Here is a 17,022-nt window from a genome sequence, read left to right as displayed (position 1 = left end):
AATATGGCAACGAGAGCCCCGTCGCCTGAGATCCATTGCCAGCAAAGCAAATAACGGTATGTCGGGCTCATCGGTCCCCCCTAGGCCCTATGGGTAGAATTCCTACACTGGGGCTTTGAGGTGCACGCCCAGGGATGCGGCCCAGGGATGCGGATTAGTTGAGATCTTCTGCGTAAGAATTGTATGGCTGCTCTTCCAGCTCGTCTGTGTCTAGGTGCCCTCGCGACATACATCGTGCTGTAGATTAACTCGGCCTGCTCTGGCGAAACTACCGCCCAATGACGGTGTAAACCCATGCTTTGATTGTTGGTTTGATTGCTGTAAAGTGCTTTGCTGCTGCCCCGCTTCATGTATTCAAACGGCAATTTATTGGACATCCTCCATGGTAGCATTCAGAATGACCGGTGTGGGAATACTGTCCATCTGATGGTGGTGTTTTTCAAAGTCCACCCACGAGAATCTCGCTTCTGTAAATTAAAACTATGACTTGGTTTTCTGCCTGCGTATGCCACCAACACAAATACATGAAACAGATGGGTTCCATGCATACACACATACAAACCTCGTGCTTGGTCACGAGAATACTGCCGGTAACCCAGATTGCTCTCATGTGTTGGAGCTGGTCTGGAGATCCAAACGACTGCGGTGCCTAGCGACTGTCCCACATCGCTGTCTTTGCGCGTGCCAGAACTACAGTATTGGGGCATATTGTTCCGCCTTTTGTAACATCTTGTTTTGCTTCCAAAGCAGTCAAGTTGAGTCTTTCCTTCGTTCCACCTTCACGTCTCAGGTCGCAAGGCGGTTCAGTCCTGATGTTTTAGAATGGAGATACACGCGGTAGTCGTCTGAGAAGTAGTCGCTTTCGATATTAGGGGGATGCAAGACTTGAATATTGATGGAAGATGAGAGCAGGATTCTCAGCACGACAATTCAATACTACTCGAATTTTGTGTTGCCAGCCGATCGCAGGATTGTCTACAATTGATAGCTGGCAACGGCAAGGGAGTGTGTATAATGAATTCGTTCTCTGTCTCAGAGGTAGGAAATCAAATATCATCTGTCGCCATGGACTCAAGATAAGCAAGCATCCAGGCAAAGAATACTACGCTCGTGAACAGTAGTCGCAATATCCGTTTGCTTTTCCACTATCGTTATGAAACGAACGGTTCTCGTTCATTTTTGCACCGCGTTGTACTGCATATGGATTTGTGGAAGGGACGTGTGAGTGCCGGTCCTGGATTTGTATAACATGAGCTATACATTGCCTCCAAGCAAAAAGTACTCTAGCACTATCCATAGAAACTTGAGCCACTCGCTTCGCTTGTGATGGACGGCAAAAATAAAGCTGTACGCACTGCTGTTGCTACTCAAACGGTACCTCCGGTACTTTCGTAGCAAGATTGACCGTCATTTCTCGAAGTCCGTAATGTGCAGCCTCGAAACTATGCGACGAGAGGCATCTATTTGCTGGTGTAAGTTGATATCGCAAATTTCCAGAGAGGATATGGCCCGGCTCGTTCTTGTACCCAGCGTTCTTTTCCGCTGCGGTGGAGCTGAGAAGAACGGGCTTTAGCGACGTGTAGAACATGTGAGAGGCTTTGGCCTTGTTATCGCAGTACAAACGAAGAGTCCCCAAGTCCCTAGCACAATATTGTGTGGACGCACCTAACGCTAGGGGAGTATGTTTCTAAGGTAATATTGCTTGCTGTGTACATGGGACATGAATACGGGAGGAGTGTGGACGTGACACAGGCATACAGAGTGCACTAGTCACTCCTGGAGAGTGAAGGTCCGCCGGAATACTCCACGTCAGAACGTGACAAGAGGGATAGGGAGCTTGAAAGCTCGAGCAGCACTACTCTATAAAGGGAGCCTGCTCGCCACGTCACAGTCATGTTCCGACGGCGTGGACAATGGTCTCCCTGCGTCCGGTTGCGCAGAGGAGGTACGGCCTAATCGGGAAGGACCATCCAGCAGTGCAAGTACCGTAGGGACTCTCTACATTGCTAATCGGGACAAGCCCAGCCTCTACTAGAGAGGCTGGGCTTGTCCCGACTAGCAATGAATGAATAAATTTTTTCACGGGGTCAGAGACATGGGACGAGAAATAAGGTATGCGCCGTGCTGAAGCAAAAAGATGCACTGGGCCCCACTGGACCGCCCCGAATAACAAAAACAAGAGTTTGACCTTATGCTTGCAATTTTGCACAACTTCACCGTGTAGCTTCTGCTTTGGGGAGTCACAACTGGCCTATATACACGGGCTGAGTCGTCAATCACCCAAAAATGACACCCCGTCACGGAGGACTCGCCCTTGTCCAGCCTCCATTGAGGGGTTTTCTTCCTGCTCACATCACAACTTCGCAAAACTTACACGTGCCAGCTAACGCAAATTCCCTCACACTCTGCGTTCTCTCAAACAACATGCCTCTAGGTATTCGACGACACTTGCGCAACTGTTCGAATACACATATATTTTGCCAACAGTGACTACGCCTCTTAGGTTGTTCCATTCCATTTCTCTTTTGGGTTAAAGTCAGAAGAACACCGGGACGAAAACCTGCCTGTGAAAAAGTATATATTCTGTCACAGCGCTCTGCAATTTCCTTAGCACCGCAGGCAAACTGAAGACCCGTTTTCGAACATGAAGTCCCATTACCCCTTTCCCAACCGGCAACTCTCGTATGTGCTTCTTCTCCTTCTCTCTCTCTTATCTCTCGCACTTTCCGATCCTTTGCGTATCAATGTCGGTGGACCTTATCTCGATAAGATTAGTTTCCGCTCTGACCTCACAACCTACCTCACTAACAAAGCAACAGTTACCGAGACTCTAAACCCGAACACCTTCACTATTCCTGGAACATGGGGGGCCGTATATCATGGATACCGTTGGGCATCATCTGGTAACCTCGAGTACAAGATTCCGGTTGCCTCCCCAGGAACATATTCAGTCGCGGGTCTATTTATGGAAACATACAATGGAGCCCAGTCCCCCAATTATCGCGTCTTCAACATCAAGATCAATGGTGTTACGAAGAAGACCAACGTTGACGTATTCAAACAGCAAGGATTTCAAAAACCCCTTTACATCAAGTTTGAGAACATCAAGCCCAGTGGAGGTTTCATCACGTTTACTGTGGAACGAATTAGCGGGAAGAATAATCCTATGCTGAGTGGCCTTGTTATGGAGGGGGCTGGGGTCGATGCCAAGGTTGGAAATGCAGGCCTTCCTGGTTCAGCAACAACAACATCCAAACCTGCGTTCAAGGATTCTCCTTCGTCAGGCTCCGGAGACCCGATGTGTAAGACTGGCGTCTTTGGAAAGAACAACAACAATGGTCAGATCGCGTGCTGTAAGAAGGTCTGCGGGAAATGCGGCGGTAACGATTGCCACAAATTTGCACCAGGAGAGAATTGTTGTATTTCCAGTGTGAAGGCCTTAGGTACCTCTTGTGATGCGAAAGGTCCTCCTTGCATTCCCTCTGCTGATCTGAGTGCAGGTGGAGATGTTGACAATAAGGTCGCAACCACGCCAAACAAGCTTGCGTGTCCTGGTACGAGTATTTTTGGCGTCAACGGCAAGGGAGAGTCTGCTTGTTGCCCAAAGGAGTGCGGGAAGTGCGGTGGAGAAGGTTGCGATAGTTTCGCTCCTGGAAAGCTTTGCTGTATCTCTGGTGTCTATAAAAACGGCGCTTCATGTGCGACTAAAGGGGCTCCGTGCATTCCGACTGGCTCCTCGGGCGGGGGCCCGACACCGACGACTTCACCCCCGACCACAGGATCTTCGACATGCGCAATTTCAGGAGCCACAACGAACTCCTTCCGCATGAACGCTGGAGGAGGCGCTATTGGGGTTGCCTCGATGGGAGCTGATAATGCCCAATACGTGACCAGTGCCAGCAAGGGTCTTGTCTTCTCCTCTCCCATCAAAAAAATTTCTGCAAAGTCAGGAAAAGCCTCATGGGATGGTGCTTACTCTAGCCACAGGTGGACTAAGGCTACGGTTCTAAGTTACAAGATTCCGGTACCAGCAGGGAAGTACACTGTCAAGTTGTTGTTCGCGGAGACCTTTTTTGCGAAGCCCGGAGCCAGAATCTTTGACGTAATCATTAATGGTGCGAAGAAAAAGCAATCTTTAGATGTTTTCGCATCCGTTGGGAAAAACATTGGCCTTGTGCTCGATTATCCAAACGTGTCACCAGTTGGAGGCCATATTCAGGTAACACTTAGCAAGTCAGTTGAAAATCCAATGATCTCTGGAATCATGATTGAAGGAAACGGTGCTGGATCAACTGCCGTAGGTGGCGGATGCAGCACAGTTGGTGGAAAGGTTGTTAGTGACACTCTCAACGGAGGCTTCAACCATCGAGCTCACTCTGTTCCTGGCGGACCCTACATGGCCACGGACTTCGACAACAACGGGAAGGCATCTATTTCATTTGATGGAACCCAATCTCACTCGCACTTCAACGATCCTGGGCCACCTGCGGTCACAGGTGCCATCGTATCGTATAAATGGAGCTGGACTGAGGTTGTTGATGGAAAGCAGATGAAGAAGACCAACAACAACAAATCTGGAGTGTTCACAGCCTCCTTCCCGCTGGGGAAAACGGTGGTCACCCTGGAGGTAGTTGATTCAACAGGTGACGTTGCGACGGACTCGACCGTTGTCGAGGTGAAAGGGTCTGCATCAAATGGGGCGTACTGCTACTATTATGATTATGGCAATTCCCTCTTTTCGACAGTTCCACTTCCCCTTCAGACAACGTCAAAGCCAAAAGCTCTTGTCGGGTCTGAGAAAGCATCAATCAACTTCAAGTCCTTGGCTAGTTTCGGCCCCTTTCCCTTCTCTGGAAACTCGTTTGCTGTGAGGTGCACGTTCTTCATTGATGCTCCAAAAACAGCTAAATATTCCTACAGCGTCCAACATGAGGGGCCTTTCAAGCTATATCACTCCGGTGTAGTGATGGGGCAGTCTAACTCAAAGGGAACCACAAAAACTTCTTCAAAAACGCTGATAGCTGGTCTCAATGCATTCCAATTGCTCTACTTTAGACCGAAGAATGTCACTCCGAAGTTGATATTGTCTGATTCCTCGGGACCACTCGCCTCGCCTGTTCTTCAGCATGATTCGTCAGCAACGATTCCAGTCATGAAGAGCTTATCGAAGAGCTCCTCGTCTCCGACTGGAGGAGAAAACATCCAAATCATCGGGTCTGGGTTTATCAACGGCGTGTCAGTGAAATTTGGAAGTGTAGAAGCAAGCAATCTGATTTCATCAGACCCAGGAGTCTTGCAAGTGACTGTACCTCCAGGGTCCGGTGTTGTCCCTGTTACTGTTCACACCAACGCCGGTGTTTCGAATGGTCTGCCATTCACCTACAAGGCTAACTCTGGGGCCGCGCTAGACCAACCGGTGATTTTTAAGCAAGAGAAGTTGAAAAAACCGGATGGCAGCACCTTCAAAATATCACTTATCACATCGGCAGCATATGGACCGGATGGGCGTCTTTATCTTGGTAGCACAGCTGGAAAGGTATATGCACTGAAAGTTGACAAAAATTTGAAAGTGCTTTCCGTTTGTGAGAAGCAGGTCGGAACGAAGAGAGCTGTCCTCGGAGTCGCTTTTAGTCCCTTTTCGAATGGCTTGAAGATGTTCTTCACGACGAGTGCTATATACTGGAAGGACAAGAATCTCTTGAATTTTGAGCAGGGATGGACAAACGGGAAGATTGAGACCATTGTATTTAATCCCAACCAACTGTCCGGGGCCTCGTGTGCGTCTAACCAGGAAGCCTTAGTGACCGGACTTCCTGTGTCGAACCATGACCATGCTCTCAATAAGCTCCAGTTTCTGCCGAATGGAAAGCTCCTGGTTGGCGTTGGAGGCTTCACCAATGGTGGAATTTCGGTCCCTGGCAAGAAGCCGGTCCCGGGAGATGCCAATGATGATAAATTGGGTGGCGTTGCTAGCAACCCGTTGTCGGCTGCAATCGTGATATGTCCTGCCAACAAGAAAACTGATATCAAGTACAGCAACTACGCCAATCCAGAAAAGGCCACAGTAATCGCTGGAAAGGACTGTTCAGTGTACGCTTCTGGGTTGAGAAACTCGTTTGGAATGACTTTGCACACAAATGGAAAGCTCTATGCTCTCGACAACGGGCCGAATGCGGGCTTCGGTGATTTCGCTACCAACTGCGTTGGAGGCAAGAAATCTGCGCAGAACACCCCTGACAAGCTCTTCGTTGTTCAACCTGGAAAGTACCACGGCCATCCAAATCTTAACCGGAAAGAGTGCGCTCACTACCCGCCCTCTGCGGTTCAACCTCTTATCGGAAATATCAAGAGCTCTACCAATGGTATCATTGAGTATAGATCAAACACGTTTGGCGGTGACATCAAGGGAAATCTCTACCTGTCGAAGTTCTCTGTTCAGAATAACGGACAAGTTGCTCAGGTCAAGCTAAGTGCAGGTGGGACGAAAGTGGCTGGGTACGCCTCTAATTTCTTAGGCTTCTCCGGTCTCAGTCTTGTCGAGGGCCCACGGGGTGAGCTTATCATGCCACGTGTGTACCAAGCGGAAATTGTTGTTGCCAAACCCAGCTATCCTGCCCCGAAGGTTACTTTCATGCTTGGTGTCATGCCAAGACATGGACCTGCTTCTGGAGGTACGAAGGTGTTAATTTCGGGACACAACTTTGGCAACTCACCGCAAGCGACGTTCGGTGGAAAGAAATGTACCAATGTTGTTTCAATTGATGATGACGCTTTCACATGTATAACGCCATCGCAATCGAAAAATCAGAAGGTTCCTGTTGTCGTGCAAGGAGCTGTCGGAAATTCACCATCGTATGGATCTGATTTTTGGTACATGTAAGCGCATAACTTCTAGGAAACATACCGACGCGACTTAGTAGAGCTTGCACATAACTTTAAATATATATATAAACATCTGATAGAAGCCCGCTCTTCTCTTGGAATTCATGCGTCACAAAGAGAAGGAACAAGCGCCAGCGTGTGCTTGTAAATGACCTTTTTTCAGAGTTGAAGTGTTCACTTGGATTGCACAGACACAATGCTTTCATATAGAGAGGCAACATCAACATCCCCTAACGTGATCAGGGGTATGCGGGAGAATGCATGCGCATCACCGACAACGACTGCAAGGCACTGGGCTCGGGAGATCGCGACATTCAGACGGTTTTTCTGAAGCGCGAAACAAAACCCGCGTCGTTCCTTGTTCCCTGGCATGCTGTCGGAAGAGAAACTCATGGCAACTCCGTTTTGCCATCCATTCTTGTCCGTGCCATGATCTCCATTATATTTGTATCTATCCCAATCCTCAGATGATTCACTTGTACATGTCGAAAGCACCGTAACTGGCGCCTCTTGGCCCTGGAACTTATCTACCGTCCCAACTCGGATGCCTTGCGGAAGGGCGTCCTTGAGTGCTCTCACTTGTGCATTGTATGGTGCCACAACAAGAATATCGCTAGCGCCAATGGTTTTAGAAGTTCCATTAACCGTACACGAAAGCCCAAGTATTTGACTCACTATCTGCGATATGACAAACACTTCAATTGGCTGGTACCACTTCCCGTATGAAGGAGTTGGAGCCAGCACTTCTGCGACGCAGGGAATTTCATGAGTCGAGATGAACGAAATGCCGTGACTACCATATTGGAAGCAGTCGGGGGAGTTGTTAGAGCCCAAATTTAATTTGTTCTCTGTGCAAATGGAAGCATGAGCCAGGGTATGATCGTAGAAGTGTTGAGACACAAACCGGCAAAGTGCTGGGTTCATTCTGTACGACACGTCCAGGAAAATACCGCGAGACGCTGGAACAGTTTTCACGCCCTCACCCACGGTATATGCAAGACAGCTTTGCTCAAGGATTTCAGGGTGTGTGCCCCTTATAGGCATTTCCAGTTGCTGTTGGTCACCAACCAAAATAGCATACTTGGCGGCAGTTGACATAGACAAAAAGTTTGGAATTGGTACTTGACTGGCTTCATCGACAAACAAAAAGTCGAACGCCCCGTCTATGCATTCCTGAGACAGCTGATAACAAGTAGCACCGACCAGGGCGCCGGTGGCTTTTGCCTTCGTTCTCTTGGAAGAAGCGTGATCAGTTGAGGAAGGACTTGTACATTGATCTGATTCCTCTGACTCGGCAAGCCACGACACAATCTTCACATCTCGCACATTTGCCTTGAAGCGAGCCACGTTGGGCTTGGTACATCGTGTCCCAACTTTCCATACAGTCTGAGCCTCACAACCAGATCTAACGGCACTGCTTAACAAGTTGTCAATAGCCGCATGAGAGTTAGAACTGACAGCAACTGTTTTTCCGTAAGTCATGACAAGTTGCTGGATAATTTCCCCCGAGAGAGAAGTTTTTCCACTGCCCGGTGGGCCCTGTATGACAAACACGCAGGACAATTTCCTCGATGCCAGAAACTCAGCAACGTTTTCACTCCGTGTCTGCCTGTTCCGCATCTTTTCTAGGGAGATATCCCTCGAAGGCTCTTCATCAATAGGCCTTCGTTCAATAAAAGCAAGGGGTAATGCGACGCTTGCGTCTGCTTTCTGTTTCGTCAACTTTTCTGTAGTACGAAGAATACTTTGTCGCAAAGGAGCATTGCAGACTTTGAGATCCTCACTGCTGACAAGAACTCCAAACTTAGGTGGTTCATAGTCAGGATTTCTTCCGGCCGATAGAATGAGAGAACCCGGACTGTTTTCTTTGCTGTAGCTGACTTCCTTCAAAGAGACGAAGCAGGAAATGTCAGATTTGCTCTCATCTCCAGAAATGTTCTTAGGACCTACTTTGGGAACCACAAACGCAGCACTGTTTCCAGATGTTAACTTGAACAGTTGCGCTCTGGGAAACGTGTATTCAAAATATTGTTTGTTTGTCTCCATATCCGCCTTTCGGCCTTTCCAAGAGATTCCACTGATACACTGATCGTCATCGAAGAGGTCCCTATAGTCCGATTCAGACGCCTGCTTGATCATGTTGCTGAACTGCTTGCGGGAGGGTAGTGACTCTCGAGTATGATACATTAGGAGGTGCGCTACTATCCCTCGTGTCTCTGCATCAAGTTCAGTGCTTCCAAGAGCCACCAAAGAGGAACTCAATTCTAGACAACGTCGTATGGCAATTGAATCGGCAAGTTTGTGTTTCATAGTAGGACCGCATGCCCCTTGCTCAATGACATTTGCGTCGCCATCGCTGGCGGCTAAACTATCAGATTCGCTAGGAGGATCGTCTTGAGCATCCACGAACGTTAATTTATCGACATGCGGTAGTACAGCTCGCAGCCAACTGACAACATCTCGAAGACTTCGACAATCCTGTCGATTGTAGACTAAGATTTCTTCCAGAATAGGACTTGTGATGTCGTCGACTATTTCCTGTTGACCAGAATCATCTTCATGGAAATGTTTTCGTCTCCATTCGTAGTACATTCCGACAGACGATTCTGCGTCTGCAAGTTCATCATCCTCTCGAGAAATGTTGACAAGCTTTTCAATCTTCTTGATCGAGTAGCTCGGCTCTCCGACTACGATTGACGATGAAATAATGTTGAATACATCAATAAACATTCCATCTTCAAACAGTTTGTCGAGTGTGTTTCTTGCAGCATGTCCGGCAGCCGTTTTTGCCCGTAACGCAACGCGGCGAAGGGCAGTAACTTCATAATGACCGTAGTGGTATACATGGGGCTTCGGGCGACCAGCAGCCTGTTCCTTTTCCACAAGATCGCAAATGCATCTCACGACCCAAACGAAAGCTTGTTCTTCCTCTTGTCGATTGTGCGCCCACCAAAACTTAAAATCGCCATCCATTCCAACGTCCAATCCGAAAAGATACTCCAGACCGCCGCCCTTCATTAGCGGGAACCCCTCCATGTCGAAGAACATATCCGCGTCGGAATCAGGTGGCAGCAACAAACTCGAAGCACCCTCAACAAGCTCATACGCTGTACACTTTCCGCCATTCTTCCGAGTCTGTAGCTGCATGCTCGCTTGCCTGTGCAGCGTTCGATAAGTCGAATGCAGTGAATGCTTTCTCACGACTTCTTCCACGTCCCTGTCCGAAAGTTCCGCAAAGTCCGTCAGAGTGGCAACCCCAAAAACGCTCTCAATCTGGTTTACCTGCGAGCGTCGGATCCCCGCGATCAACCTCAGGTCATCCTTCTCCTGCAGAATCTCCAGCGCATAGCCCTTCCACGGCGATAACATTTCCACTGGTACGTCCGGCAGCACCTGTGCGCTCGCATCAAACTCCTTCAGGAAGACGCCAAAGTCCCGCTTCGTCCTCTCCAACAAATACATAAGTGCCACGAGGGATATCTGCGTTGGTGGCTTGTCCGGGCTCCCGGTCCACACGTAGGCCCAGTCCGCTCCGGCACCCGTCTCTGGCTCCACGCCGCTCCGCTCCATCTTCCTCAGCATGCTCACATATGCAGCTGCCTGCAACGCATAATCAGCAGTGCAGGTCGACGCGAGCTTGACCTCGCATACAACGTATTCGCCCTCCGCGGCACGGGCCCTCTGTGCGGGCGTGGCGAACGGGTCGGCACGGGCGAGCAGGAGCACGTCTGCGACTCCCGCGAAGACGTCATCTTGCAAGGCAGCGGCGCGGATGAGCGGGACACGGCGACGAATGGCATCGCGGGTGAGGCGGTAACGGGATGGGACAGGTGGGACGGTGTAGAGGGTCTCGGGCGCAGAGAGCGAAAGGGTTTGGGAGAGGAGGGTTTGGAGGTAGGCGATGACGCGCGACTCGTGGGCAATGCCAGCAGCGCTGAGGGCACGATCAAGGCGGGTGGGAGCGTCGCGAGAGGGGATTGGGCGGTGGGAGAGCTCATTGAGATGCGCGACGAAGCGGGAGCGGCGGAAGTTGACGAGGTCGTAGGGCGAGCGTAGGCGTGAGGTGGAGGGTGTTTGTGACTCGGGGGGCGGGGAAAGCGAGGACGAGGAGGGTTTTGCGTGGCACGCGGGCGAGGGGCGGGGGAAGCAGGTGCGAGAGGAGAGGGGGAACGGGGGGGATGGCGTGCAGATTGAACGGAGGCGGACGCGGCGGAGCGATGGGGCAGGACGGGCCGGTGGGTGGAAGAGGAGGTGGACGGAGGTTCGTTTCCGGAGGAAAGCGGACATGACGTGGATGGGAGGCGGCTTCACATGTCGTGAGAGCCAGTGATGGAGGCGATGCTCCGGAGGATTTGCGATCTACGGCGAGGTCGGTTCGCGTCGTCTGTGATCGCCGAGACCGTCCGGCATTGTCGCAGGTGTTGATATCAACATCGAGCTTAGCGGGATACTTGCATACGTGTAACACGTGTGAATTACGAACGGTATGACAAACGTTGTGCTTATTTCGTTGCTGGCACGCAACGGCCAATCACATTACGTAACAGACAGCATTGCTGGCCCGAATCCAACACCCTTCGAGCGGCAGTCCGGATCACGATCCCTGTTTGACGACACCGCCTTTGCGCTTATGCCGCTCGCCCTTCTTCCCCTTTCCGCACTCCCTCCGCTCCCTCCCAATTCCCCACCGGCCATGACGGAAACCGAAGACACCGTTGAGCGTCCGCCGACTCCCGATTCCGCCCCCTCTCCTCCTCGCCTCACTTCGCTCACCAACTTTCTCGCCACAGACCACACCGAACTCCTCACCTCGCCCACGCACCGCCGCTCTCTCTTCTTTTACAGCGCCCTCACTCTTCTCGTCTTCTCTCTCATCGTCTCTCTCTGGTCCTCCCACTCCACACGGCGCCATGCTCTATCCTGCCCCAACTGCAACTGCAATAACTTCAAGGGCGGCGCCCCCCCCGCCTCGGAGGAGGGTATCGAAGCTATACTCGGCGTCGGCATGTCTATCTTCACGCTACAGCTTGTCCTGTGCGTGTTTGCTACTTATATTCTCGTGCAAAACCACTTCATTTTCCTCCCGTCCTGCATCGCATACGTCCTGCTCGGCATCCTCGTCGGCTCCATCGTCCGCATCAGCGGCTCCGCCAACGAGCTAGGCACGAGTTTGCCCAACCAGGAGCAATTTTTCACCTTTATCATTCCGCCTATCATGCTCGAGGCCGGCTACTCGCTCAACAAGCGCGACTTCTTTGCCGAGGCCCAAGGTATATTCCTGCTGGCTATTCCGGGCACCGTAATTTCCGCCGTGGCCTTCGGCGTGGGCATCTATGCCGTCGGATTCCTCGGCATCAGCTACCCCTTCCTCTTCTGGGAGTCCATGACGTTTGGTGCTCTGCTCTCTGCCGTCGACCCTGTCGCAACCATCGCCATCTTCTCTGCCCTCAAGGTCAACAAGAGCCTTCACTTCCTTGTCTTTGGCGAATCTGTCCTTAACGACGCCGTTTCCATCGTACTTTATCGCACCTTTTCCAGGCTTATCGGCGCCTCTATCTCGCGCTGGTACGGCCCACTGTTCAGCTTTGTCTACATTTTCGTCGGTTCCGCAGTCGTGGGTGTCGCAACAGCCGCCGCCACCGCACTACTACTCAAGCATACAACACTGTACCGCTCCCCATCTCTAGAGTTTTCGTTTTATTTGCTCATGGCCTACCTGCCGTATCCGCTTTGTGATGGCATCGGTATGAGTGGCATTTTGGGCATTCTCACCAGCTCGGTCATCCTCGCTCACTACGCGCACTACAACCTCTCCACCGTCACACAAATTTCATCTCAGCAGGTGTTCCGCTCGCTTGCCTTTTTGGCCGAAACCTTTGTGTTTGTGTACCTCGGCACAGCGTTGACGACTTTCCGACATTCCTGGCATATCGGGACTATTGTTTGGGGAATCGTCTTCACACTTGTTTCTCGAGCTGTCAACATCTACCCGTTGACAAGTCTGCTTAACAAGTGGCGATCCGTGAAGATATCGCAAAAGACAAAGCTCATCATGTGGTTTAGTGGCTGCCTACGAGGGGCGATCGCCTGGGCTCTGTCTCTCAGCTTGCCAAGTCATGATGGGTCTGACGATGTCAGACGGGTTGTGGTTTCTTCCACTTTAGCGATCGTTCTCTTCACTGTGATCGTATTGGGCGGCGGAATGTTGCCGCTTCTACGGTTGTTGCGCATCGAGGACGAGCAAGCGGTAAGCGATGATTTGCCGGATGACGGTGACGAGATTCAACCTGAAGACGATTCGCAGAGTCCTGTCAGAGCGACAATTTTCGCACAGCGGCTCAAGAGGCTGGATGACACATGGTTGAAACCTCTGCTGTTGGCGTCGGCGACCCGGTCGATGATGGGCACGAATCGGACGTTGCAGACACTGGCCATATCGGACAAGGATAGACTGACGCCGCACCAACTCGGCTCACTATTAGATTCATCAGCGGCAACGGACTTGCCTTTTCCAGATGCAGACTTAGACCGTGAAGCGTCAACTAGGCAAATGGATGACGGCGAGAACAGCGAGGAGATGGCCGTGGTGACGAAGGGACACCTGATGCCCACGGTTGGGCCACAGGACCAGGACCAGGACCGGAGTTGAAGGGCAAAGCACGAGACCGGTTATCACTAACGTATAGTGTATCTGTACTTACTGCATTCCCTCTTCAGCGAGCATTTTCTTGAGGCGCAGCTTTTCCATGCGAGACTTTTCAGCGTTCAGCTCGCGCTTGACGAGGTACTCGTCGGAGAGGCATTTGTCAAGGGCGAATTTGGCCTCGTTGCAGCCGCCCAGGAACTTGGAAAAGGACTTCTCGCGGTGGCAGCGAGTGAGGTGCTCGATGGCTTGTTCGCACTACGGTGGGGCGGTGGTTAGTAATGTGGAAAAAAGCGAAAAGTGGCACGGAGGGAAGGCGGCGGGGACGGGGGGTGGGGACCAACCATAGGGTGCAAATGCGGTGCTAGAGTTGGATGCATGACGGGTAGCAAGGCAAAGTAGAGTCTTGGTTGCCTTGGTTGCCTTGGTTGTTTTGGTTGGCTGCGAAGATGAGGCGGATAAGGTGGCAGCGACGTCCTCGTTGCAGATGAGTTAGCGTGGAGGGGGGAGCAAGTCGGTGCGGTTCGTAGTCCGTGTGGGTTTGTGCCGCCACCCATGCATGCCTGTTACAGTATGACATCCAGACCAGGTACAGTACGCGACGCCAACCGTGCCGCCGCCTGTGGAGCGCAAAAGTACTGCTATAATTTCCATCATTCAACATCCCGCCCACCACTCATGCCTCCCCGACCGTACCCATGCCTCTTGACCACCTCGCGCGCCATACCCCAGTTGACATAAACACTTGATGTCACGCCCCAACCCTCCCCTGCGCGCTACCACTACTTGAGCATCCCAACGACCTCCGTCCACTCCGGCACCGCAATCGCCGCCGTCTTATTTCGCTACGTGGCTCGTCTCACTGAAAGCCGCCCTGGAGGGGACTCGCAGATACGAACTGGGCGGCGCGGGGCCCGCGGGGCCAGAAAGCGCCTCCCGCAGAGCCAGGCGCCAACGCGGCGGCGAAGTCAGCGTCGCCACCGTCTATCCAGACGTCAATGTCCACAGACCGGCAGAGTATTGGGACTATGATAATCTACATGTCCGATGGGGGTAAGTCAAACATTTCAATGCCGTCCCCAGTTTTGCCCGCGCCTGCGCCCGTTCCGATTCGGCACCGCTTTTTGGGAGTCAAGCGTGCCTTCGCCGTCAATCTGCTGTTCTGCTTCACGAACAAATCCATGGACGACTGCGCTTATGCGTAGCCCGTGATTGCGTCGGCAAAGTGTGGATCACAGCTTTTACCGCCTTCGTTTCATGCACAGCTGCATTTTTTCGCTCTACGCTTTTGCCATTCAAATGCGCCTGCGTTGAATTCCCCACCTATTGTTACAGTTTCGTTTTTCGACGACTAACCCGCTTTGGTGGCACTGCGTCATCCGTGTGTCTGTTTTTTTTTTTGGTTGCCGATCACTTTCCCAAGTAGAAATCAAGACAACTACGAAGTCGTCCGCAAAGTAGGCCGAGGAAAGTACTCGGACGTATTTGAAGGAGTCTGCGTTAGCAACAATGAAAAATGCATCATCAAGATTCTCAAGCCGGTCAAGAAGAAAAAGATCAAGCGTGAGATCAAGATTTTGCAAGGCCTCTGCGGCGGTACCAACATCATCAAGCTCCTCGATATCTGTCGCGATCCCCACTCCAAAGTCCCATCTCTCATTTTCGAGCACGTGAACAATAGCGATTTCAAAACCTTGTTCCCGACCTTCACGTCCCAGGATGTGCGATACTACATCTACGAGGTCCTGAGAGCACTGGACTTTGCTCATTCCAACGGGGTCATGCATCGCGACGTTAAACCACATAATATCGTCGTCGATCCCGCGACTAAAAAGCTCCGCCTTATCGACTGGGGTCTTGCCGAGTTTTATCACCCGAACAAGGAGTACAATGTCAGGGTCGCGTCCAGATATTTTAAAGGACCAGAGCTTTTAGTTGACTTGCAGGATTACGACTACTCGCTTGACATTTGGTCCCTGGGATGCATGTTTGCGGGCATGATTTTTAGGAAGGAACCCTTCTTCCATGGCCATGATAATCCGGATCAACTCGTTAAGATCGGAAAAGTTCTCGGGACGGCCGACTTGCACGACTATATCATCAAGTATGGACTGAGTTTGAGTGCAAACTTTCATGCTGTGATTGGTTCACATGCCCGAAAACCGTGGGAACGGTTTATAACAGACGAGAACAGGCATCTAGTCACCCCGGATGCCGTCGACTTGCTGGACCAAATGTTAGTCTACGACCATCAAAAGAGGATCACTGCGAAGAAGGCCATGGAACACATGTTTTTCGCATCTGTGCGGGGATCGGCCCAATCAGCGAGAGCAGACGGAGTTGCTGAAGCAGCGGGAAATGGGGTTGCGGAACAACCCACTAATGATGCCATGAGCATCGTGTTATAAGTGGGCTCGTTCACTTCCGGAGTGCCCTACATGTAGATTGCGCCCGAGTAATCTTGTGGTGTCATCAACCATGAAAGGGTTGTGTTTTTCTGCATGGTTTGTAGCGTGTGAGACGGTCTGAATGTAAGTATTACAGTACTACTGCAGTTGATCAAGAATTCTTTTCATCGGTTTGGTTAAAGTTATTCCGAGGCTTCGAAGAGGCTCTAACAGATATCGTCCCACACTTTATCACTCAGTGGTCAAAGCCTGGCTGAATCGCGCACGTGGAACAGGGATTGCAGTGGCAATAGCCCTGTTGTCGTCCGTTCACTCGTGTGTGTGATAGGTTTTGGGCTCATCCCTTTGATTATGGCTCTAGTAACATTAAATCATGGTGCGAAACGAAGATTGACTGCAACCAGGGCGAAATAGCCGTCACTTGGCGTAACTCGCATAGTGGCAGATTGATACATTTGGGGGTTACTGTGGCGAAGTCCCGAAAGCTTTGATTATTTATCACGAAACATGTCTACGCTTTCGTAAAGACCTAGAACGAAGGTAACCTTTTTGAAATGACTTGTTGAAATGGTACAGCATTCTTAGTTGCGTACAATTAAAAGTAGCTAGCTGGCTGTGCGTATGGAAACGGGTTTGCAATGCGATTCCAAGTTATCCGCAGGAGGAATTTGCTGCTGTCAAAAACGTCTATGCTTGAATTTCTGTCTTTCATATGCACTAAATGATCCCCATGTCCAGCAATTGTGCGTGCGCAAGAGACTTGAGTGCAGCTGCGGCGAGAAAGAATCTTGAAGTAACGGAGAATTTTTATGACAGACCAAGGTAGGGATAGGCAATTATAAAGTGGCAATGTGTGGTACCATTCGTGTGCCATCCGATGAAGTATGAGCGATCCTCTTTGTTCGGTTGAAACTTGTTTCCGTTAACGTCTGTTTACACATGGCACTATATGCGCTTGCTCTACCCGTGGCGTTTTTAGAATTTCTAGTTGCGGACGAGTGGCAATGCCTAGCAAGTAGGGGCACCCAATGAAACAGCAGCTGGGGTTGGCCACTGCTCACAGTGTCCCCTTCACGCCCCCCCGCCCGC

The 17,022-nt window shown here is 51.0% G+C and overlaps 6 protein-coding genes; 4 read left to right on the top strand and 2 right to left on the bottom strand.

Annotated features, from left to right (window-relative positions):
- Positions 1-2,644: 2,644 nt before the first annotated feature.
- CHC_T00003286001 (hypothetical protein) lies at positions 2,645-6,880 on the top strand. Its single transcript, XM_005714405.1, has one exon. It carries the CDS (start codon positions 2,645-2,647, stop codon positions 6,878-6,880), a length of 4,236 nt encoding a protein of 1,411 aa, XP_005714462.1.
- A 176-nt stretch (positions 6,881-7,056) lies between these two features.
- CHC_T00003285001 (hypothetical protein) lies at positions 7,057-10,344 on the bottom strand. Its single transcript, XM_005714404.1, has one exon. The coding sequence runs from the start codon at positions 10,342-10,344 to the stop codon at positions 7,057-7,059; it is 3,288 nt and encodes a 1,095-aa protein (XP_005714461.1).
- Positions 10,345-11,368: 1,024 nt separating this feature from the next.
- CHC_T00003284001 (hypothetical protein) lies at positions 11,369-13,531 on the top strand. The gene has a single exon (XM_005714403.1). The coding sequence runs from the start codon at positions 11,369-11,371 to the stop codon at positions 13,529-13,531; it is 2,163 nt and encodes a 720-aa protein (XP_005714460.1).
- Positions 13,532-13,628: 97 nt separating this feature from the next.
- On the top strand, positions 13,629-13,874 carry CHC_T00003283001 (hypothetical protein). The gene has a single exon (XM_005714402.1). It carries the CDS (start codon positions 13,629-13,631, stop codon positions 13,872-13,874), a length of 246 nt encoding a protein of 81 aa, XP_005714459.1.
- A 15-nt stretch (positions 13,875-13,889) lies between these two features.
- Positions 13,890-14,105, bottom strand: CHC_T00003282001 (hypothetical protein). Its single transcript, XM_005714401.1, has one exon. The coding sequence runs from the start codon at positions 14,103-14,105 to the stop codon at positions 13,890-13,892; it is 216 nt and encodes a 71-aa protein (XP_005714458.1).
- A 98-nt stretch (positions 14,106-14,203) lies between these two features.
- Positions 14,204-16,333, top strand: CHC_T00008756001 (Casein kinase II subunit alpha-2 CKA2). XM_005714400.1 is given in 4 exon segments: positions 14,204-14,217; positions 14,474-14,578; positions 14,949-15,933; positions 15,934-16,333. The coding sequence occupies 3 exon segments, from the start codon at positions 14,204-14,206 to the stop codon at positions 15,931-15,933; spliced, it is 1,104 nt and encodes a 367-aa protein (XP_005714457.1). The 3' UTR covers positions 15,934-16,333.
- Positions 16,334-17,022: the final 689 nt, after the last annotated feature.

The sequence above is a fragment of the Chondrus crispus genome, genomic scaffold (genome assembly GCF_000350225.1).
Source record: "Chondrus crispus Stackhouse genomic scaffold, scaffold_183, whole genome shotgun sequence".
Taxonomy (NCBI): Eukaryota; Rhodophyta; class Florideophyceae; order Gigartinales; family Gigartinaceae; genus Chondrus; species Chondrus crispus.
The sequence above is the reverse complement of the archived record's forward strand: the minus strand, read 5'-3'. Positions and strand labels throughout refer to the sequence as shown.

Coding starts and splice junctions, on each gene's coding strand:
- CHC_T00003286001 (XM_005714405.1), top strand. CDS start 2,645: ATGAAGTCCCATTACCCCTTTCCCAACCGGCAACTCTCGTATGTGCTT.
- CHC_T00003285001 (XM_005714404.1), bottom strand. CDS start 10,344: ATGTATTTGTTGGAGAGGACGAAGCGGGACTTTGGCGTCTTCCTGAAG.
- CHC_T00003284001 (XM_005714403.1), top strand. CDS start 11,369: ATGACAAACGTTGTGCTTATTTCGTTGCTGGCACGCAACGGCCAATCA.
- CHC_T00003283001 (XM_005714402.1), top strand. CDS start 13,629: ATGCGAGACTTTTCAGCGTTCAGCTCGCGCTTGACGAGGTACTCGTCG.
- CHC_T00003282001 (XM_005714401.1), bottom strand. CDS start 14,105: ATGTCATACTGTAACAGGCATGCATGGGTGGCGGCACAAACCCACACG.
- CHC_T00008756001 (XM_005714400.1), top strand. Junction 14,579..14,948: donor AATCTACATGTCCGATGGGG/GTAAGTCAAACA, acceptor CACTTTCCCAAG/TAGAAATCAAGACAACTACG.